The 24,464-nt window shown below is 41.7% G+C and overlaps 1 protein-coding gene across 6 annotated transcripts in view; it reads right to left on the bottom strand.

The window, feature by feature from the left end:
- Window positions 1-12,065, bottom strand: part of ADAMTS6 (ADAM metallopeptidase with thrombospondin type 1 motif 6) — a 328,488-nt gene extending 316,423 nt beyond the window's left edge. For 2 of the 6 annotated variants that reach the window (XR_012158888.1, XM_073344062.1), the window contains exon 1: window positions 1,273-2,015. Coding sequence is in view for 5 of the 6 variants with exons in the window: in XM_073344062.1 (XP_073200163.1) it covers window positions 1,273-1,752 (480 nt within the window). In the remaining variant the exon portion in view is untranslated. Of the gene's footprint in view, window positions 1-1,272; window positions 2,016-2,597; window positions 2,982-9,763; window positions 9,842-11,548 lie in introns of those variants that run through there. The other 4 variants (XM_073344058.2, XM_073344059.2, XM_073344057.2 and 1 more) reach the window with 4 other exon arrangements.
- Between the last annotated feature and the right edge of the window lie 12,399 nt (window positions 12,066-24,464).

Here is a 24,464-nt window from a genome sequence, read left to right on the forward strand (position 1 = left end):
TAGATGAACTGCAAAGGTAAAGTGAAATTGAAGTTAAGGCAAAAAACATGTACTATATGCTCCCACTCACCAGGCTGTGGATGCATTTAAACACAGAAATACTTTTAACTAAGCTTCTTAAATATGACTCTCCCCCTTGAAATCCTTCTGGGGGAGAAGTGCCTCAGAATGCATCACTCTGATAACACAGATACAATTAGCTAAGTGAATTTCAATCTATCTAGTTAGCTAGGTTATTGTCTGGCACTCTGCACTGTAATAGTAGACTTTTGTTATCAATGATGTCACAGGATGTATTATTCTATGACACCTGCAGGGGAAAAAAGGAAGTGCTCAAAGTAATCCAGAGAAAAAAAACTTTTAGACATTCTGCACCTAATACAATAAAATCCTAATCTTTGTTGGGGACCTCTACAGGCTACTGTAATAGAAACAGTAAAATAATATTTTTGCAGTGGATAATAGCAACATGTATTTTAAAATTTACTACAGCAATCAGTAGACTCTTGGTTTAGTATTTCCCAATCATGATCTTTTATTTTATCACTTTGTAATTCCCTAGCCTATTGTTATTTTTAGGCTTCAATTATAGTATTAGGGAGTAAGATTTTTTCCATATAAGAACTAGTGCTGAATGACCAAGAGTTTCATCAACAATGAGAGAACAATTTACAAAAACCATTGTAAATACTTGGATTTCTAACACTACTGTTACTTTAAAGCATTTTTATTTGATTTATAAATATAAAAATCCTGTAAAAATGTAAATAATTACTTTGTGGCTTTGCTATTTGTCAAGGGTTCTGCTTTCTTCTTCACTCCTTGGGACTGTAGCACAGAAGACTTCTGGGCCACAGTTTTCCTTCCTCATTATGTATTTCAGGCCTTTTGAACCCAATACCGAGATGTGCTGTACACCCTGAACTGGAATTTCATGCCAGTTGGTCCATTGCAAAAGGCACTCAGCACCCCTAAGGCCAGTCATTTTTATTCCCGGAGTTTGCAACAGTTTTGATAAATCTAATCTCACTCCATAACTAATCTTGCAGCCCTAATACAGGCACTGGAAGCACTAAAATTTGCCTGAAGTAGGACTACAGGACTGGGCCTTAGTACTTAGAATAAGTACTTTTCCTCAGGAGCCAGATCTCTGTTCCTCGCCTTTCTGTTTGCTTCTTGCAGGAACTCAAAGAACATGAACATACGCTAATTAAGTTCTTCCTCTATATTTCAAAGTACACTATGAAACTAAAATATATAACACGCACTTACCAGACCATTGCAGTTGCTTAAAGCCACTTTAGTTGTGCTATGTTGGTCTTGCAAATATCCTATGTAATGACAGTGGTCTAGCAAATCATGTTTCCATTTAGGTCCATCTTTCCCCCAGTATTCTACTGTAAAATGTTTGGACACCAAATCTGTGTTGAGAATCAAGTTTAAATGAAAGTGCTTGCCATAGGCAGAGAGTTTAAAAAATAATTTAGATGCTTGGTCATAAAGGTCTGTACTCCTCTTCCTTCTCCTCAAGGGTTCATCATCTTTCACAGTATAGCTGAGGAAGGCTCCATTTTGATCAACCCTTACTGGGACTGTTAGTTGGTAATGTTCAAGGTAAGACAGGAATTCCTCTTTGTAATCACCAGGTAAGCCAGTCCAGGAAATGGGCATAAAAGAAAAGAAAATATAACAGGAAACAACAAGTAGTAGTATAAACATAAACCACAGCTGGCTAAATCCCATCACCCTCATGAGTGAAAGTTGATTTCAGGTATTTGCATGGTGAAAAGCTTTGCTAAATAAAATCAAGAAAAATATTCTATTTTTAAAAAGAATCAGCAAAATTCATGCAGGTTCCTGTTAATTTGATCTCACTAGAAATGCAAATATTTCAAATTCACTTTATATTTTTCCTATTTAACCTACTACGTAAACATTTGGGGCTACATTCTACACTGTGAAGAATGTACATCTACCAACGATTTCACTTAAAGACAAAAACTATAAGATCCACCTGCAAAAATAAAAACAGTTGGAATGAAAAAATATATTTGTAAAAACATTTAAATGTATCCTCATTTCACTAAAAAAGCCTACAAATGCAAATATTTCAAGACATGTTTTAGACTTTTATAGTTTCTGCAATTTAAAAAAAATGTTTATGACATTATGGCCCGTCTTTAACATGCTATTGCATTATGATTAAACTTAATTTGCAGGACTTTGTTATAGTTAAAGTTAGAAATAAAAGAAATTAAAACATCAATCTCAAGATACACTTTGACCTAATGGGTTTCTCTGCAAATGAACGTTCATCATAGGTGCTAGAACTAGGGGTGCTGGGGGTGCTTTCGCAGTCCCTGGCTTGAAGTGGTTTCCATCATACACAGGATTTACAGTTTGGTTTAATGGCTCTCAGCACCCGCACTACACAAATTGTTCCAGCACCCCTGACTTTCATGATAATAAATCATGAGAAAACTACATAAGTGTTAATATGATCGCTAGCTATTTATATAACAATGGCTTAGGAAAGCATTACCTGAAATTAGTGCAAAAGGGATATGTCTTTCCAGCTATAAAAGTGGGACCCCTACCTTGAGAATTATATGAAAGCCTGTTGTCACTGTGAAATTCCGATGAAGCCATGACTAGGCTCAAAATCCAGGTCAACGTCTTCCACAAAATTTCCATAATTTAGAAAAACAGAAAGGGTTTCGGTTTTTTTGGAGGGCTACCTATGTGCTATAGAGTTAACTCCACTCCAGAATCGCACCATAACAGGGATATTTATTTTATATTTCTTCCAAAATAATTATTGGATGTTCCACTTTTTGACAGGTACTCTTTTCCAACAACCTGTGCTTTCTTCTATATCTGCAGTCATTTTCTCAGTTCAAAAACAAGTATGTTGTAAAATTCCTTTAGAGATCAATAAGGTGTCAGCCTTGATAGTTATTAAACTTTGTCCATTTCTTTACCTGAAAAAAAGAAAAAAACAGGCATGTCAAAGTAAGGTCTACTTTGAATTGGAAGATCTATACTGCAAAAATGCTATCCAAGTGTCATGAATTACTACAGGGATCAGCAACCTTTGGCATGCGGCCCATCAGGGAAATCCACTGGTGGGCTGGGACGGTTTGTTTACCTGTAGCGTCCGCAGGTTCAGCAGATCGCAGCTCCCACTGGCCGCGGTTCGCCGTTCTAGGCCAATGGGGGCTGTGGGAAGCAGTGCGAGCCGAGGGATGTGCTGGCTGCCGCTTCCTGCAGCCCCTATTGGCCTGGAACAGCAAACTGCGGCCAGTGGGAGCTGCGATCGGCTGAACCTGCGGACGCTGCTTCTGAGCAAACCGTCCCGGCCCGCCAGCAGATTTCTCTAACAGGCCACGTGCCAAAGGTTGCTGATCCCTGAATTACTACGTAGTTGGCAATCAGATTTGAACATTGTTGCTTGTATGGTCTAAGGCCCCAATCCTGCAGAAACGTATACACACACTTTAAGCATGTGTAATTCTTAATTGATTTCAGTGGAACTACTTATCCAATTGAAGTATGTTAGTGTTTATGAGATCAGGGCTTTAACAAACATTTACAAAGCCAATGCTTTAAATATAAATGCTTGGCTCACTGTAGTCAGTGCAATGTTCTGATTGATTTCAATAGTGGATAATTAGACCCAATATGGTGGCAGACAAAGGAAGAACGCAGGAATGCATCGTAATGTTTTCTGACAGAGAAGCGTATAGTTATCTGATCTACAACATGAACGTTATTGTTATTATTATTTATTCAGGGCTCACCCTGCACCCCTTATGCAGGCAAAATTCAGTTTAACTTCAATGGAAGTTTTCCATGTGTTTCTGCTAGAGAATTTAGTTCATCATTTGAAATTATTGTTATTAATTGTAATAATTATTAATTATTATTAATTTTGCAAATATAATAATAATATTAATAATTAATATTAGCAAAGACATTTTGTACAGACAGCTCATCATTTAATGTATTTGTACACACATCAATAATTTTAGTGTGCTGGGAACTGGGTAAATTGTTGATAGCGACACATTACAAACTACCCATTATATTGTTTTGAATAAAATGCAGGTCTCAAAATTGTATACAGTAATCTGTAACACCTGCCTCACACTGGGCTCTGTGGGTCCATCAGTAGTCACAACAAAACACATGAAAAGTTGAAAACATCTTAAATAAAAATACCCAGCACCATATGAGTTAACATCTACAACTGGAAGGAACTTATGTTACCTCAGAATTGTATCAGAACAGAAGGTCTGTTCCTACAGCTTTTACTCACACAAAAAGTCCTATTGAAGTCAATGGAATTACTAGCGTGAGTAAAGGTTACAGAATCAAGATGATAATGTGCAGCACTGTTCAAAGTGTATGTTACAGGTAGCTTACAGCGTCAAGTGGCCTAGTGGTTAGAGCACATGGCTCTCAGCCCCGTTTGGTTGAGGAGACTCAGACTTTAAGGCCGGGGGATGGTAGGGGGACCCAGGCCCTCCCTCTCCACTGGGTCCCAGTCCAGGGCCCTGTGAAAATCAGCTCCTTAATGGGACAAGGCCTTCCCAGCAGGGAGTTAAAATCCGCTGCCCTGGGTTACTTCCTACCAGTCTGTCGGTTTGGCCATGGCCCCACTAGTCCAATATGCTGAGCACCTTGCTTCCTGTAGGGTCCCCTCTTGGGTCTTGGGCAGCACCTTGCCGCAGTCCCAGGCTCCTTTGGGCAGGGCAGCCGGAAGTTGGTGAGGACGAGCCCCACAATGTCACTGGGGTTTGCTCACTTAGTTACCTCAGGTGCCGGAGGGTCCTAAGTCTTCCTCGCAATCTCCCTTGGCTGGGGAGATGGTGTTTACTGCCTGGGGCTTCCTTGGCTAGCAGGCTAGTGCTCCTTCCCCTCAGGTAGGGAGGCTGCTGGCTCCTGCCTCTTTGCCGAGCTGAGCCCTAAACTGAGCCAGGCTCTCTCCTTTTTCCTCCCCCTCAAGGCCTGGCATAGGCTGCAGGTATAATGGGGCAGAGCTAGTTGGGCCCAAAGGCTCTCTTTAACCCCTGCCGTGCTGGTTGGCAGTTTCTCTGCTTCATCACCGTGTACAACAAATTTCTCAATAAACTCAACATCTAGTTGGGTCAATTTATATATTAGCGCTGTAGTGAAGACTAGCCATGTTCTGTAACCAGTGTTTAAAATGTAGTTAATTGTTGCTACATATTATACACATTATATTGTTATTTTAGCTTTCTTCTCAAAATAGCATATAGTATTTAATTATGATATGATGAGGAAATAACACTGAGACTAAAGGATACTTTTCAAGTAAATGGCAATTCTAAACTAGTAAGGATTTTATCAGGGAGAGCGAGGGGATTTAGTGTTGTAACTTATAGATTTTAAGCCCCAAAAGGACCATAATGAGCATCTAATCTGACTGCCTGTATAACACTGGCCTTAGAATTCATTTAGAAACATGTAATTTACTAATACCACTTGGTTAAACTACAGTTTATGTTTTAGATAGATAGTTAATCTTGATTTGAAGATTTCAAGAGATGATAAATCTCTTCTTAGATAAAGTGCTCCAATGGTTAATTACCCTCAATATTTAAAAGTGTGCCTTACTTCCAGTTTGGATTTGTCTAGCTTCAATATCCAGCCACTGGATTATGCTCTGTCTTTGTCTGTTATTAAAGAGCCCTCTAACTATCAGAAATCTTCTCCAATCCAGGTACTGACAGACTCTAATCTTCTTTTTGATAAACTATGGCTCCATCAGGAGTTCTTTAAAGACCCGAAAATCAAGAAGGAATCCTAAAAAAGTAGAAACAAATGGACAAACTGCTAAGTAGGGAATAAAATAATAGCACAAGTAAGTAGGGGCAAAATCAGAAAGGCTAAGCCACAAAATGAGTTACACCTAACAAGGGACATAAAAGGTAATAAAAACAAGCTCATTAAATACACAGAGAGCAAGAGAAAGATGAAGGAAAGTGTAGGTCCTCTACTTAGCAGAGAAGGAGTGCTAATAACTGATTACATCAAGAAGGCTGAGATGTTTAATGCCTATTTTGCTTCAGTTTTCACTAAAAAGGTTAATGGTGACACAATTAATATTAACAAAAAGGAAGGAACACAAGCAAAAGAGAGAAAGAACACATTAAAGAATATTTAGACAAGTCAGATGCATTCAAGTTGTCAAGGTTTGATTAAATTCATCCTAGGGTAGTTGGGGAACTAGCTGAAGCAATCACGGAACCATTAGCAATTATCTTCAAGAACTCATAAAGGACAAGTGAGGTCCCAAAAGGCTGAAGAAGGGCAAATGTCATACAGATCTTTAAAAAGGAGAATGAAGAGGACCCAGGGAACCTACCTTTAATACCTGGAACAAATTATTAAATAATTTGTAAGCACATAGAGAATAATAGGGTTATAGCACTAGCCACCACAGATTTGTCATGAACAAATCATGTCAAACCAACCTAATTTCCTTCTTTGATGTGGTTACTGGCCTAGTGGATGGGGGAAAGCTGTAGACATGATATATCTTGATTTTATAAGTCTTTTAATACAGGCCCAGATGAGATTCTCATAAGCAAACTAGGAAAATATGGTGTGAATTAAATTTCTATAAGGTGGGTGCACAGCTGATTGAAAGACCATACTCAAAGAGTAGTTATCAATGGTTCTCTGTCAAACTGGGAGGGTGAATCTACTGCAGTCCTGCAGGGGTCAGTCCTGCATCAGGTACTATTCAAAATTTCATTGATGACTTGGATAATGGAATAGAGAGTTTGCTTATAAAATCTGTGGATGACACCAAGCTGGGAAGGGTTGCAAGAACTTTGGAGGATAGGATAAGAATTCAAAATGATCTTGACAAATTGGAGAATTGGTATGAAATCAACCAGATGAAATTCATGAAGACAAGTTCAAAATACTACATGTAGGAAGGAAAAATCAAATGCACAACTAGAAAATGGGGAATTACTGGCTAGGTGATAGTACTGCTGAAAAGGATCTGGGGGTTACAGTGGATCACAAATTGAATATGATTCAACAATGTGATGCAGCTGTGAAAAAGGCTAATATTATTTTGGAGTCTATTAACAGGAGTGTCATATGGGCAGTAATTGTCCCACTCTACTCACCACTGGTGAAGCCTCAGCTGGAGTACCTGACCTATCAGAAAAGGTTAAAAAAAACGTAGGCATGTTTAGTCTTGAGAAATGAAGATTGAGGGATGACCTGATAACAGTCTTCAAACATGTTAAGGCAATAGAGGACATTGATTAATTGTTCTCCATGTCCACTGAAGGTGGGACAATATATAATGGGCTTAGTCTGAAGCAAGGGAGATTTAGGTTACATATTAGGGAAAATTTTCTAACTATAGGAGTAGTAAAGTTCTTGAATAGTCTTCCAAGGAAGGCTGTGGAATCCCCATCATTGGAGGTTTTAACCAAATTGGACAAATACTTGTTAGGGATGGTCTAGGTGTACGTAGTCTTGCCTCTGTGCAGGGGGCTGGACTTGATGACCTCTAAAGATAGACCTACGTGCCTACAATTCCACTGAGCTTCTTTCAGAGCAGCAGCCATGTTAGTCTGTATTCGCAAAAAGAAAAGGAGTACTAGTGGCACCTTAGAGACTAGCCAATTTATTTGAGCATAAGCTTTCGTGAGCTACATGCATCCGATGAAGTGAGCCGTAGCTCACGAAAGCTTATGCTCAAATAAATTGATTAGTCTCTAAAGTGCCACTAGTACTCCTTTTCTTTTTACTGAGCTTCTTAAATCTCTCACTGTCAGGCAGGTTTTTTCATGCCTCTAATAATTCTAGTAGCTCTTTTCTGAACCCTTTCCAGTTTGTCAACATCTTTTTTAAAGTGTGGATAACCAAAACTGGACACTGTATTCCAGTAATGGTCTTGTGAATGCTGTATACAGAATTAATGTCACCTCCCAACTCCTATTTGATATTCCCCGGGCCCTCTTTATACGAGCAAGGATCACATCAGTCCTCTTAGCCACAGCATCACAGTAGGGAGCTCATATTCTGCCTGTGCGTATCATGTATTGTCCTAACAACACAGTCTCCCTCAACTGTAGAGCCAAAGGGGACTAGATGGCTCAGAATACTACTAGTAAGATATGGTACCTTTTACCTCTAGGTCACTGGTTCAAATTAACATTGGTCAGTAGTGGCCAAAAAATATTATTATTTAATGTCTTTTCAGTGGCCTGCATGAAATGGGTTGGTCTCAGTCTAAGGGCTTGTCTACATGGCAAGTTACTCTGCTGCAAGTCAAGGTGTGAATCTACAGTGTGCCAGCTTGCAATGCAGTAACATCCTATGTGGACATTGCTACAGTGCAGTGAAAGTCCTGAATAGCCCCCTTACTATACTTTAGGGGGCAACTGTTCACACAACAAGATCCCCAGGAGAGTTAGTACAAGTTTCACCGACTTTTGAGTCTGTTTTCCGGCAGCATTGCAGCTGGTGTAAGTACTATCTGAACAGGCCACAGGTGTTTTTACTACTGCCCCAAGCCTTAAGACTGAGAATGGACATGGAGGCTGTACCACACTCTCTACTCTAGACTGGTCCTCCCAATACAAAGCTGTACAAGCTTGTACAAGCTTCCACTGGCTATAGCATACCTGTTCTGTGAATAAATTGAGGATTTCAGTCTCCACTGCTGTCAAGCTGACACCTTTTGTCAACCCTACATGTTCATTAGTAAGTAAATTGTATAGGGAATGAACTATATGCATATCCAAGGTAATCGTTTGTGATTTCGTTTTCTTAACATTTATCTAAATGCAACAGTTACCACATATATGAAAACGGCATCGGTTAGTCTCTAAGCTGCCACAAGTACTCCTTTTCTTTTTGCAAATACAGACTAACACAGATGTTACTCTGAAACCATGCTAGAGTGGTGAAGGAAAAGATGCAAGAAGTACTTCGAAATCTGAGATAGAGCTGGTAAAACCTGTGCACACAGCAGGGAGCTCTGTGGGCTCAGGGGTGATCGGTTTAGCAGCCTTCCACCGCTTCCAAACTTCCATTTCTTCTTCCTTGCTATGCTATTGTTCAAATGCAATAACTGTGAGTGGCCATAACACCAGATAGCTACAATGACACTCACATGGGTTTCCTTTTGCATTCAGTGAGGGCTAGTTTGGTGAGAGGGAGCCACACGTGGTACTACTTGTCCCGCTGCAGGCTCACTGTGGTCCAGGGAGCTTTGGGTTAGACTTCCTAGGGCCAACCATCCTGTACTTTCAGCGGGGGTGTAGGTGAACTCAGGGACTCCCTCCCGCGACCCAATAAGAAGGCACACGTCTCTTGAGACAGGTAGAGCCCCCGCCCATGCACTTCCTCCTCCCCTCAGCCTCTGCAACTGGCAACAGTAGGGAGCTGCCTCCGCTCAGTCCCCACTGGGACTTCAAGCTCAAGCTGATCGTTCTCCCACAGCAGCTCGTTCCCTGCTTCATCCTACACAGCATCTCCCGGCTACTCTGTCCTCGGACTGTATGAGGTCTTGCGGCAACACCTGAGGTCCACTAATAACCTCTTGTTAAACGAAATCAGGCTATGTCAGTAAACAAACCACAGGTTTCGCGGTGGAGGAGGCGGGAGAGGGAGAATAAGGCAGTATCAGTAAAGATCCCCACGTAGAAGAAATTGAGGGAAATGACATATTTGGAAGTTATGCCTACAGCTAAAAATATCCTACAGTTATTGCTGATCACAAAGATAAACCACATTTCGGCTCCTCAGAAGTCACATCTCTCTCTTCATGAGCAATCTTCCGGTTAGACACACATGGTGATTGGTCGCCAGCTTTAGGTGAGAAGCAAACATTGTTTGGTCTAAGGTCGTGTTCTGTATTGATCAAGGTGCAACCCCTCCCCCTGCCTTCTGCTCACTCCCGTTCTGCTGCTTCTCACACGCAAGTCACAGAGACGGGGAAGACTTGGGACAGAGCCGTGTCTTGAAAGGACAGGAGCAGTCAGTGATCACTGGTAGTACTAGTGGTTGCTAAGGAAATGCAGCGGGAGGGGCAAAAGAGGACAAGGAGGGGTTGGGAATAAAACAAAAACAAATTCAATTACAGGTATTGGGCTAGCCATGAAAAGCATTGCCCTGCTTCAAAAGCCTGAGGATTAGGGACTTGCCCCTGGGAGTTATACAGACTTAAATACAAACCCACAGACCTCGTTTTAGAGGACTTGCTGAAAAGAAATGTGGGGGGGGGGGAGGAGAAAATGCAAGAAAAGTAAACACAAAGGGAACGAGGGGGCTTTGCGACCCATTTATTAATCAAAAACCAAAGCATGAACAACCAAAGTGCTGTTGTGTATGTTGTAATGTAAACCACCAGATCAGCGACCACCTTGGGGGAGAAACAAAACTGCATCTATCTGAACTGCATTTTCCTCCTAGTCTGCCCCACTCATCCCCTCAAGTCATGCCAAACTTTCTAGGGGGATCAGCTGTCAGTTTTATGTCTAAAAACCAAGACTAGCAACTATAAATATTCTTAAAAATAACCTCACATGAAATATCAGCAGGAAAGAAAATTAGAGATAATCAGACACACACACACCCTTAAAATTATAAAGAAGAACAATCCTCTTCTCCAGAAAGACTGAAGGGAAGAGTCTAGCTGCTCTGGTGGAGTTGATCCTAAAGTTAACATTCAGCAGCCCATTTCCAGACAGCAGCGCTAAATCTATTTGGATAAAACGCGTGTGACCCAGACACTTGGCATGTGGCCCAAATGCGTTGCACCGGCAGCCCAAATAAAAACAAGAGTCTGAGACGCTCGCTCTCTGTGTGTGCGTTTCTCTTTTCCCTCTTGTACCATTAAAGAAATTAGCAAATACAAGAACTATACACACATCACCAGGAAACGGGATTTCAATTATTCCCCCTCCAAAAAAAAAAAATCATCCTTTGAACTGTGTGCCATGCAATATGTATACAGCCACACACCGATAAATAAGGCTCCGTGGGGTTAAGAGTCTAGCAAATCCCAAATGGCTCGAAGTAAATCAAAAACACACGCTTCCATCTCGCTGATTAGCCTATTAAGAGCTTAACATCTCCTAGAGCATCAGGCTGCAGCTATCACATTAATGCGGACCCCTTTGAGCCCAGACACAAAATATGCACTTGTCTGACCGCTTAAGTAGACACTGACATGACACGACAAAATACTGGAGGATTTTTTTAATCGAATCTTTTAAAAGGTTTTGCCTATTTTCCACCAATTATTTAGTCTAAACCTGAAAAGGTTTTCTACACAATACCACACTATTCTTTGGAATAGAAAATATCTTCCCCCTCTCGTAATCCTCAGTCTCAAAGGTTTTTCTCTCTGAAATTATTCCAAATCCACCTCGCTTAGTGCCGTAGAACCTCCCCCATCCCCCAAAAGATCTACATGCATCATTATTCAGCAGACAAGAAAAGCACAAAGAGACGTTTCATTGAACAGCATGAAGTCTTTTCTTACCGTTTTCATCTTCAATTTCTGATATAAAGTAAATTTCAAACACTAGAGATAGCACTGTACGAGTCCCGTATTCCTCTCTGCTTTCCCCCTTTTTCAAGCCACACCAGTTATATTCTCCAACAAAGTGAAATCCTCCAGTCTTCCTAAAAGGGATTTTCAGAGAGCGGACTGACTTGGCAGAAAAAGGGATGCCATCAATTCACCCAATCTATCACCCTGCACATTTTGTCTTTCCAACCGAAAAAGTAAAAAAAAAAAAAAAGGGGGGGGGGGGGGAGGAAGGAAAAAAGACTTATTTTGGGGTGGGGAGGAGTACCCTCTTCTTGGCCAGCTTCTTCTGGGCAAAGTACCATGTGAATCTCATCAGAGCTGGAGGGTGAGAGAGAGGAAGGGAGATAGAGAAAGCAGGCAGGGAGGACTCAAGAAAGTTTTGTTGAAGTAGCCCTAGATCTCTTCTCACTGCCGGCCTGCAGCCAAGTTTAGAGCTCCAGCAGCCGAGGGAAGTTTTGGCAGCTTTGCCTGGGAGGCTGAGCGCACACTGACGTCAGTCTGCAGATGTGCCTCTGGCTCCCCGGGCGCTGCTGCGCATGTCGGGCCCATCACGTGGAGGGGGAGGGGGATGCAGAGGTACAATCAGGGTAACCAAAAAGGGGAAAAGAAAAAAAAAGCGGACAGAGAAAAGTCCTTCACGAGGTACAATGTAAACTTTTCCTCTCCGTGAATGGGCGAGAACCTGGCCCTCCAGCCCTCCCCGTGCCTCATGGCACCTCACAGACCGCTCCAGGCTGGGGGGTTGTGGCCTGGGCTGCAGGGGGGGGGCAGGACTATGAGTTAATGTCACTGGCAAGCCCCCCGGGCTGCAGTGTCCTAGTGTGAGCGCAAAACCAGCGAAAATACTGCAAGCTGTACGACACCGCAGCCCAATGAATGGGGCTGGGGGAGGGGGGAGGCAGGAGGCGTGTAAGTGAGGGTGCAGAGCGCTGGTTTGAGTCTTCCAGGTCACACTTTGGAAAGGGCTCTTGTTAAAGAGTGGCTTCCCAGTAAACAGACATTAAGAGCCTTATAAAAAGCCTTTTGATCTGATCACATACTATGTACAAACAGGTCCTTATCTGTGGCTCTGTAAGGGTTGTGTAATAGCTCTGACACGAGATATATATATATTGGTGCGTGTGTTTAATATAGGGACACAGAGTACATATTATACAACACCGATCGTCTTCACTAGTAAGAACGACCACGAAAGAGGAAACTGGATGACCTAGAGCAGGCTGAAGATTTATCACTCAAAACGGCTCATTTGCTGTCTGTTCACTGACCCTGGGCTCTGTGAAAGGTTTTACAAAAAGTTGCATTATTAGCGACCCGTTGGTACTTGACAGGGTGGGTATTTTTTTAAAACAAGTTCATTGCATGAAATATCAGTGACTTCAGCAATGAAAAAGAAACGACAAAAAAACAAACCTTTGGCCCGCACGCACCACATGCGTTCAGCCCTGACTTTACAGATCAAATAATACAACAAGTACCACAAACACTTTCACTTTCATTTGCAATGAGAAAACAGCTGGCACCCGTCCGGGGGGAGAGGGGGGAAGCGCAAATATGTTTTCCACGTAGTTGGATCGTAAACAAAATCTGACATACAAATCGGAAACAGGAAATAGGTGAAAATAGTATAGGACAATGTTGCCTTTGAGCAGTGTGCTCTGCTGAATCATTTATGTCCAGCCAGGCTAATGATGAGTTTGGGTTTTTTGGGGGGCGAGAGGATAGAATTGGCGCCTTGGAATTCCAGCTCCCATCACCGCCTAGTCAATTTCCGATAGCCAAAAGAAGAGAGATCAAAAATCCTTCCAGAATCTAGGCTCTAAGGTTTCAAGCTTCTGCTAACATTATTTCCCATCTGATGAGATTTGTTTTCATCCTACGCCGGAGGTAGTAGGTGTAATTCTTCTGGTGAATCCATGAATAGTTGGCTGAAGTATGAAATTATTCACACTGGAAAGGTCCAAGAACACAGTTATTCCGATTCTTCTTCGAGTGCTGAAAGGGAAAAGCATCTGTCTGCAGAGTCAATAGTCCTCATCGTGACCTTAATCAGGGTTTGGCTATGTGCCATTTAAAATGTAGAAATAGGGTCCTGTGGCTGGCATTGACAGTTTCCAATAAACACACTCCATATGGCGCAGCACGTTTTATTTTTTAAGATAAAGAGCCATTATAGTGAAATTGGATTTCTACACCTAATTATATTAAACTGCTTTTAACAGTAGCTCTAACGAGTAACACACAAACCTGGGGGAAATAGTTGGCATTTGTCGTACTGAAATACCACCTGAATGGCCGTTGGTGAGATCCTGTTGTAGTCTTTAACCAAAATAATGTGACAGCGTCTCTGTACTACTAATAAGAGTGTAACTGCACGCCTTAGCTGAACTGTGAAAAAGTGCCTCTAAGAAATACCAGTATTCAAAAGAAGTGTTTTGTTCTCCAACTATGTGGTAAAGCTTGTTGCCCTTCATATAATTGCTTATTCAAAGAGCGCCATCCTGCGTCTGAAAGCAGTAAAGGGAAGATTAAAGTGGATGGACTTTAGGAGACAGAAATTTACTCCTGCGTGCATTCTATGTATGTATGTTCTTTATGCTTTGCGTGTGTTGTTCTGTGGGATTTGTGCCTCTCTCTGTGTTATTTTCCAATAGGTATCCAGTTTTCCAGGGTGTGCCTGGTGCTTCAGTGCTGTTCATGCCTGTGTGGCTTCTGTTTCTCTGTGGTGTGCATGCAACAGCTATGTAATAAAAGATATGGATAAACATTATTTTTTTTTCAGTTAATGTATGTAGTGTTTATATAATAGATTATTTCAAAACTTCAGCTGCAGCAAATTATTTATCATGTGATCACATTCACTTGTCACACAAGAACCATTCAAAAAGCAAAAGAAGGTGGTGAGTAGAGCTGGTGGAATAATGGTTTGGTTTTTTTTAGTTTATTGGCATTTCTGAAAGGAAAAAAAGTTTCATTTTGGGTTGAATCAATAAGTTTTGGCTCATTCATAGTGGGTTACTCAAAGTAGCAATTCATAATGACAATGAATAGTCATGGGACCAAGAAATGAAAATCAGAATGACTGTATAAGCCTGGTGGTTAGGGCACTCACCTGCCATGTAGGGGACCCAAATTAAAGACCCTCCACCCCTGACTATTTAATTATACAAAATAGAAGTGCTTCAACAGGAAAAACTGAGGGACTGCAATACTAGTATATCCCATAGTTCTCCAGTGATTAGGCCAATCTCCTACAACCTGAGAGATCTGAGGTCATGTTCTTTCTCCTCATGAGGCAGAGAAGAAAACTGAAGCATAGTCTCCCAGATTGCAGGAGAGCAAACACCCTAATCACTAGGCTAAAGACGATAATGGAGATCTGCTTCCTTCCCCCTACGTTTTGTGAATCTTATCCTTCTGCAAAAATGTCTAGAAACTAAAAAACGTTGCATGGAAACATTTTGTGTCAATATTACTGAAACATTGAGTTTTTTGGTTTGGTCAAAACTATTTGGCAAAGTCAACAAAAACTCATGAATAATTTCAAGTCAACTGAAACTGCATTTTAAAAAAAACTTCCCAACTTTAGTGGAGAGTACCACTCTACTTTGCTACTGCACATATCTTAGTGGACTATTCTTTATCACCTTTCCTTCAGGCAACCGTATGGAGAATGGGGGAGGTACTGGCTGTTACTTTGTTCTCCACTTCTGAAAAAATCAGATTGTAAGGAAAGGCAGCTAGTTTTCTTCCCACCTTCCCGAGCCAGGGGCAATGTGAGGGGAGGATGCTGGTGTCCTGTGCTCCACCGAGTGAAGGTAGTAGCATTGTAAAGAAAGCTGTTGGGTAGATTGCTGCTCCCACTCCACTGCATAAAATGGATATTTTCAAAGTAAACCTTGCTTCAAATTTAATTCAGCTAAACTAAAATTAACAATATGTTTATTTAATGTTTGTCTATTTTTTGTTTCAACAGCCAGTATCTGAATAATTATCATATGGAATTTTTGAGAGCTAGTTTGTTTTTTTTAAAAAAGGAACCACACAGCAAACACTATGCAGAGTCACAACATAGAAGAGGCTTTGCTAAGTGTGACAGGCGCTGTTGTATTATCACATGGCAAAGACAATAATTCCATTTTGGGGTTCTGGTGACATAAATAAACCACTTGAGTAATTATGTCACCAGAAGCCCTGGTTGGGATTACAGATTTATTGAGCATAGTGTACATTACTCTACATGTTAACTTATTTGCCAGTCTTTTCTACTCATGAGAGTGATTTGCTGAAGCATTAAGCACCCCTGACTTCACTTTAGGCCTTTAAATCCTCTAGCCTGTCACCCTCGAGCCTGCCAGTCACTGACTGCTATAGATTGCCAGAAAGACTTTTGTGATTAAATAAACATTTGTTTTAAACTTTATGTAAACAATGTTTTATATTTAAAGGTATTTTTGAGCCCAATCCTGGAAATGTTGTCATTAACTTTAGAGAGACCAGAAGAGAAATCTTTAAGTCTTTGGTGCACTGTGCATTTTTAGTAAAATGAGCTTCTTGTTTCCCACACATTTAGATATGTATGCTTGCATGTATGCTTTTTCCAAGATAATTTTATTTCCTCTCCTTTTGGAGACGTGAGGATGATCACCCAAAATACCTAGAAAAAATTCCAACAATATATAGTGAAAGAATAATACTTTTTAATATTTAAATTTTAGCAATCTGCTGTCACCTAAAGGACTTTTTTATAGCTTCATACTGAAGACAACTAACATACAAATTATTATTAATTCATTATTGTAGCACTTAAGAGCCCTAGTTATGGACAAGGACTCCATTGTGCTAAGCTTTGTACAAACACAGAATAAAAGGTCTGTCTCTGACCCAACTTAACATGGTATAATTCAATTGACTTTCACTTCTGTCCTTTATATTTCAGAACTTTCCTTGGCATATTTGCTTAATATCAAAGAAATCTGTGAATGTCTGTTAAAGGCAGTCGAAGAAAAAATACTAACAAATACTGTTCAAAGATATTCATAAGACACCCAGATATTATGGTGATGGGCACATAAAAATGATATATACTGTGGATTTTGCAGTACTATTCTGAGATACTGAGTACTACAGAATTTAGGATTAAATGTTTTACCATTTTATTCCATGATGTGTAGACAGTTTGTACTGGATATGATCACTTTAGGTCAAAATCATTCTCTGAGTAGTAAACTCCATGTAAGGGGCTAGAAACTCTGCCTTACACATTCTTCTGTCAAAAGGCAGGATTTGCCCATTTGGGAAAACAGGTGGTTTGGCTTCCAGGCCCCATGAATCTCAGGAGATGTGCCGGAGGTCAGGTCTGTTTTCACATCTTCCCAGTCAATCTGCTCCTTACACATAGATCCCAAATTCTGTGGAGAAGCTTCTTCAGGGTAGGGCAGCTTGCTATTTCAGCATTCCCTCCCTCTACGGAGGATGGACCTCACATGTACATCCCCATTGTATTGTATTTACTTCCCCATGCCATTTTAAATCTGACCATACTATCACAAGCATGATGAGCTATGATGATACTAGGGTTATTTACACTAGTATTACTATTAATGTCTTGTAATATTTTTTATTAGTGACTCTCACTGAATCTCTTAATGTGCAATATAGACTAAACCATATGTTTTACTGCTTGTTAAAAGATTCAGTTTGGTCATATATGTGATGTTGCACTCCATATGTTTATGGAAATATGCTTATGAGTGTGAATATAATGTACCTGGAATATGCTTTATGCAAAAGGTCTCTTGTAAGATATTGTTACAAAGCTTATATTCTGAATGTATTCATCCTATTTGTATGTATGCATCATTCTTGTGTCTAAAACTAGAAATATGAAGTATTACTCTGAGGTCCTATTGTAAGTATGCAAAGTGTAGGACATTAATAATGGCTTGGAATCTCGATGGCTCCCATTAACCAGGACAATTGGTTGTAAATGGCTCTGTTTACTCACAAACCTTCCTGGGTACATGTAGGCCAACCCTGAAAGAATGGAGAATAAGGTCTTACAGTGACATGAGATCATGTCACCTGGTACTAGAATCCATCTTAAACTGGTGCTTTTCCATTTAGAAGGAAGGGTGGGAACCCAGAGAGAGACAAAGGATTCCCGCTTTGTGCTAAAGCTATAAAAGGGTGGAACAAAACAAAGGGGGCTGCAGTCATGAGAAATCTCCTAGTTACCACCTAATCTGGAACAAGGACTGTACCAGGGGAAAGGATTGGGCCCAAACTAGGAAGGAGTCTAGTCTGTGAAAGAAGCTTATTGGAACATCTCTGAGAGTGAGATTTACCTGTATTCAGTTTCTTAAATGTATTAGGCTTAGACTTGCATGTTTTGTTTTATTTTGCTTAGTAACTTACTTTGTTCTGTCTGTTACTACTTGAAACCTACTTTTTATTCTTCACACAATCACTTTTGTTTATTATTAAACCCAGAGTAAGTGATTAATACCTGGGGGAGCAAACAGCTGTGCATATCTCTCTCAGTGTTATAGAAAGTGGACAGTTTATGAGTTTACCCTGTATAAGCTTTATACAGAGTAAAAACAGATTTATTTGGGGTTTGGATCCCACTGGAAGATGCGTGTCTGGGTGCTGGAGACAGGAATACCTGCTGAGTGGTTTTCAGTTAAAGCCTACAGCGTTGGGGATGCGGTTCAGACCCTGGGTCTGCGTTGCAGCAGGCTCGAGTGCCTGGCTCAACAAGACAGGGTTCTGGAGTTCCAAGATGACAGGGAAAATGGGCTCAGAGGTAGTTTCCGCATGTCAGGTGACAGTCCCAAGGGGGTCTCTGTGACTGAACCCGTCACAATATATCTGAAAAAATAATACATAAAAAGCATTCTCAGGATTATGTCCACATTGTAGTTTCCAGCAGAACCGCTGCTATGCACAAGAATGCCTTTCTTTAAACACAGCCTTGGAAATTTGCATCCTTTTCTCAGGACTAGTTCCCTTTTCAAAACACTTGTGTAATGCTGATTTTGGCATGACATGGCCATCCAAGCCTTCTGCTTCTATGAGGTGGCGTAACAGAGTATGACTAGCGCAATGGCCACGGCAGTCAGTCTTGGAAATGAAATTGGGAGTCTCATTGTGTGTGTGGCCAGTACATCCCCCATCATCATAGTGTGGGACAGGTTCTTCCCTAGTGGAGTAACAGTCAGCCAGGCAGGGAGAAAATTAGATGGAACATGTGGTAATTTGATTTGTAGAAAACAAGCACTCACTCAAAAAATGGAAAGAAAGGACTTTTCACAGAACTGTAGTGGAAGGGACCTCGAGAGGTCATTTAGACCAGTCTCCTGCACTGAAGGCAGGACAAAGTAATGTCTAGACCATCCCTGACAGGTGTTTGTCTAACCCAATCTTAAAAAATCTCCAAAGACGGAGGTTTCACAACCTCCCTGGGTAATTTATTCCAGTGCTTAACCACCCTGACAGTTAGGAAGTTTTTCTTAATGTCCAACCTAAACTGCCCTTGCTGAAATTTAAGCCTATTGCTTCTTGTCCGTTCCTCAGAGGTTAAGGAGATTAATTTTTCTCGTTCTCTTTTTAACAACCTTTTACGTACTTGAAAACTGTTATGTCCCCTCTCAGTCTTGTCTCCTCCAGACTAAACAAACCCAGTTTTTTCAATCTTCCCTTATAGGTCATGTTTTCTAGACCTTTAATCATTTTTGTTGCTCTTCTCTAGACTTTCTCCAATTTGTCCATATCTTTCCTGAAATATGGTGCCCAGAACTGGACGCAATACTCCAGTTGAGGCCTAATCAGCGCAGAATAGGGCAGAAGAATTACATCTCATGTCTTGCTCACAACATTCCTACTAATACATCCCAGCATGACGTTTGCTTTTTATTTTATTTTTTTGCAAGAGTGTTCCACTGTTGACTCTCATTTTGCTTGTGATCATAGAATATCAGGGTTGGAAGGGACCTTAGGAAGTCATCTAGTCCAACCCCCTGCTCAAAGCAGGGCCAATCCCCAACTAAATCATCCCAGGCAGGGCTTTGTCGGGCCTGACCTTAGAAACTTCTAAGGAAGGAGATTCCACCACCTCCCTAGGTAACCCATTCTAGTGCTTCACCACCCTCCTAGTGAAAAAGTTTTTCCTAATATCTAACCTAAACCTCCCCCACTGCAACTTGAGACCACTACTCCTTGTTCTGTCATCTGCTACCACTGAGAACAGTCTAGAGCCATCCTCTTTGGAACCCCCTTTCAGGTAGTTGAAAGCAACTATCAAATCCCCCCTCATTCTTGTCTTCCGCAGACTAAACAATCCCAGTTCCCGCAGCCTCTCCTCATAAGTCATGTGTTCCAGTCCCCTAATCATTTTTGTTACCCTCCTCTGGACTCTTTCCAATTTTTCCACATCTTTCTTGAACAATCACGTCCCTCGATCTGCTGGCAATGCCCCTACTTATACATCCCAAAATGCAATTGGCCTTCTTGGCAACAAGGGCACACTGTTGACTCATATCCAACTTCTCGTCCACTGTAACCCCTAGGTCCTTTTCTGCAGAACTGCTGCCGAGCCATTCGGTCCCTAGTCTGTAGCAGTGCATTGGATTCTTCCGTCCTAAGTGCAGTTGTCCTTGTTGAACCTCATCCTTCTGAACCTTTCTTTTGGCCCAATCCTCTAAGTTGTCTAGGGCCCTCTGTATCCTATCCCTACCCTCCAGTGTATCTACCACTCCTCCCAGTTTAGTGTCATCTGCAAACTTGCTGAGGGTGCAATCCACCCCATCCTCCAGATCATTTATGAAGATATTGAACAAAACCGGCCCCAGGACCAAGCCCTGGGGCACTCCACTTGACACCAGCTGCCAACTAGACATGGAGCCATTGATCACTACCCGTTAAGCCCAACAATCTAGCCAGCTTTCTATCCACCTTATAGTCCATTCATCCAGCCCATACTTTAACTTGCTGGCTATTCATTTAATTCCAATCAAATCACCTATATTTCTAATAGTTGTAGCCTGGCACTTCAGAGCTTTCATCCTACAATCAAAACTAACAAGTGACTTGTTAACTTTTGCATGTCCATGGAGAATGTTTACATAGTTTGCACATGTATCTATATACCCTAGCCCCAAGCAATGCTGCCCACCAAATTTTTCCACAGGGAAGTTTTGTAGAATTTGTCTCAAATATGCTTTTCATGGCTCTTACAGAAGACTGCTAAACAACTTATTCTGGAAATGGGAAAACAACAAAACAGGAATACATGTAGTGTGAGCCAAAAATGGCTCTCCATCACATGAATAGGCTCATTGGGCCAAACACATCCTTGATGCAAATCCATTGACTTGGAAAACTGAAAATAGACAAAGTAATAAAACCGGCTCCCCACCTTCTGCACAAAATAATTTCCTAGCCTACGTCCCTCTTTCTTGCCCCACTAATGTCATGAAGAGATGGAGTAACTCTCTAAGTGCTGTGCATCAGTCCTGTTAAGGAAAGGGCAGGACCAGCTCCCACAATTCACCTGGCAATCTAAAAGGAAGGTTAAAATTTAGGGCGTATATCAGAGTCCAGGAGGAGGGATTCCTGATCAGTCTGACCAATGTGTATGTTGGATCCCCTAATGAGGTCTGCCACTGGGACATTTAACCTGTGCTCCTTCAGTGGCTGCTGGTTATGTCTGGCAGCGGGTAGTGCTCCACCTCTACTCCCAACCCACCCATCACAGTGATGAAGAACCTTTATGCTGCCCTGGCAACAAGGTGGAGGAGGAGAAGCCATGTACACCTATGGCTGGGAGGATCACAGCCACCACTTCTAGGAGGAAACTTATGGTAGTGGTGGTTGGTGTCTTTCCTAGGGGGACTGAGGCACCCTCTGTCAGCCTGACATGGCATCTCGAGAGGTATGCTGCCTGTCAGCGGCCCGTATCCAAGGCGTTATGGAAGAATTGTCAAGGATCATCCAGCCCTCTGACTACTACCCCATGCTACTCATTCATGTGGGCGCTAATGACCCTCAGCAGATCAGAAGTAACTACAGGGCTCTAGGAGTAAGGGTGAAGGAGGTGGGGGTGCACTGGTGTTCTCTCAGATCCTTCTGGTGAAGGGTAGGGTCCACGTAGAGACAGATGCATCCTGGAGGTGAATGCCTGGCTGCGAGGCTGGTGTTGCCACGAGGGCTTTGGCTTCCTTGATCACAGGACGCTGTTCCGGGAAGAAGGACTGCTAAGCAGAGATGGGGGTCCACCTACCAAGGAAGGAAAAGAGCATATTTGGATACAGAGTGACTAACCTAGTGAGGAGGGCTTTAAACTAGGTTCAACGGAAGCAGATGACAAAAGCCTACAGGTAAATCCAAAACATGGAGACCCAGGAGAAGGGTTGGAATCTGGGAGGAGCATAGGTCATTAGAGCAGGGATTGGTGACAGAGGAGGGAAATCAAATCAGTATCTTAGATGTCTGTATGCTAATGTGAGAAGTATGGGGAATAAACAGGAAGAACTTGAAATGCTAGTTAATAAAAACAACTATGACACAGTTGGCATCACAAATTGGTTGAATACACATGACTGGAATATTGGTATTGAAGGGTACAGCTTGCTCAGGAAGGACAGGCAGGGAAAAATGGGAGGAGGTGTGGCCTTATATATCAAATGTACATGCTTGGATTGAGGCAAAGATGGAAATAGGAGACAGACTTGTTGAAGTCTCTGGGGAAGGATAAAAGGGGTAAAAAACAAGGGTGATGTCATGGTAGGGGTTTACTACAGACCACCTAACCAGGAAGAAGAGGTGGATGAGGCTTTTTTTAAACTACCAAAATCATCCAAAACACAGGACTTGGTGATGATGGGGGACTTCAATTACCCTGACATCTGTTGGGAAAATAATTCGGTATGGCACGGATTGTCCAGCAAGTTCTTGGAATGTATTGGAGACAATTTTTTATTTCAGATGGTGGAGAAAGCTACTGGGGAGAGGCTGATCTAGATTTGATTTTGACAAATAGGGACAAAAATGGAAGACCGCTTAGGTGCAAATGATCATGAAATGGTAGAGTTCATGATTCTAAGGAATAGTAGGAGGGAAAAGGGCACAATAAAAATAATGGATTTCAAGAAGGCAGACTTCAGCAAACTCAGGGAGTTAGTAGGTAAGATCCCATGGGAAGCAAGTGTAAGGGGAAAAACAGTTTGTGAGTTGGCAGTTTTTCAAAGAGACATTATTAAGGGCACAAGAGCAAACTACCCCACTGCGTAGGAAAGATAGGAATTATGGCAAGAGACCACCCTTGCTTCACCAGGGATCTTCAGTGATCTGAAACTCAAAAAAAAAAAAACAAAAAAAAAAAACCCACTACAAAAAGTGGAAAGTAAGTCATATTACAAAGAATGAATATAAACAATTAACACAATTATGTGGAGAGAATTAGAAAGGCTAAGGCACAAAACAAGATTAAATTAGCTAGAGACTTAAAGAGTAACAAGAAAACATTCTACAAATACATTAGAAGCAAGAGGAAGGCCAAGGACAGGGTAGGACTGTTACTCAATGCGGGTGAGGGAAACAATAACAGAAAATGTGGAAATGGCAGAAGTGTTAAATTACCTTTTTGTTTCAGTTTTCACCAAAATGGTTAGTAGTGATTGGACATCTAACATAGTTCATATCAATGAAAATAAGGTAGGATCAGAGGCTAAATGGGGAAAGAACAAATTAAAAATTAGTTAGACAAGCTAAATGTCTTCAAGGCACCAGGGCTTGATGAAATACATCCCAGAATACTCAAGGAGCTGACTGAGGCGGTATCTGAGCCATTAGAAATTATCTTTGAAAAGTCCTGAAGACAGGAGAGATTCTAGAGGACTGGAAAAGGGTGAATATAGTGCCCACCTATACTGTCAAGTTCCTTCCCCACTCTGAACTCTAGGGTACAGATGTGGGGATGCACATGAAAGACCCCCTAAGCTTATTCTTACCAGCGTAGGTTAAAAACTTCCCCAAGGTACAAACGTTGCCTTGTCCTTGAACAGTATGCTGCCACCACCAAGCATTTTAAACAAAGAACAGGAAAAGAGACCACTTGGAGACGTCTTTCCCCAAAATATCCCCCCAAGCCCTACACCTCTGTAAAATCAGGATGGCTAGAAAGTTGGCTAGATTGTCGGGCTCAATGTGTAGTGATCAATGGCTCCATGTCTAGTTGGCAGCCAGTATCAAGTGGAGTGCCCCAAGGGTCGGTCCTCGGGCCAGTTTTCTTCAATATCTTCATTAATGATCTGGAGGATGGGGTGGATTGCACCCTCAGCAAGTTTGCAGATGACACTAAACTGGGAGGAGAGGTAGATATGCTGGAGGGTAGGGATAGGATACAGAGTGCCGTAGACAAGTTAGAGGATTGGGCCAAAAGAAATCTGATGAGGTTCAACATGGACAAGTCCTACACTTAGGACGGAAGAATCCCATACACCGCTACAGACTAGGGACCAAATGGCTAGGCAGCAGTTCTGCAGAAAAGGACCTAGGGGTTACAGTGGACGAGAAGTTGGATATGAGTCAACAGTGTGCCCTTGTTGCCAAGAAGGCCAATTGCATTTTGGGATGTATAAGTAGGGGCATTGCCAGCAGATCGAGGGACGTGATTGTTCCCCTCTATTCGACATTGGTGAGGCCTCATCTGGAGTACTGTGTCCATTTTTGGGCCCCACACTACAAGAAGGATGTGGAAGAACTGGAAAGAGTCCATGGAGGGCAACAAAAATGATTAGGGGACTGGAACACATGACTTATGAGGAGAGGCTGAGGGAACTAGGGATGTTTAGTCTTCAGAAGA

This window comes from Lepidochelys kempii, chromosome 5 (genome assembly GCF_965140285.1).
Source record: "Lepidochelys kempii isolate rLepKem1 chromosome 5, rLepKem1.hap1, whole genome shotgun sequence".
NCBI classification, from domain to species: domain Eukaryota; kingdom Metazoa; phylum Chordata; order Testudines; family Cheloniidae; genus Lepidochelys; species Lepidochelys kempii.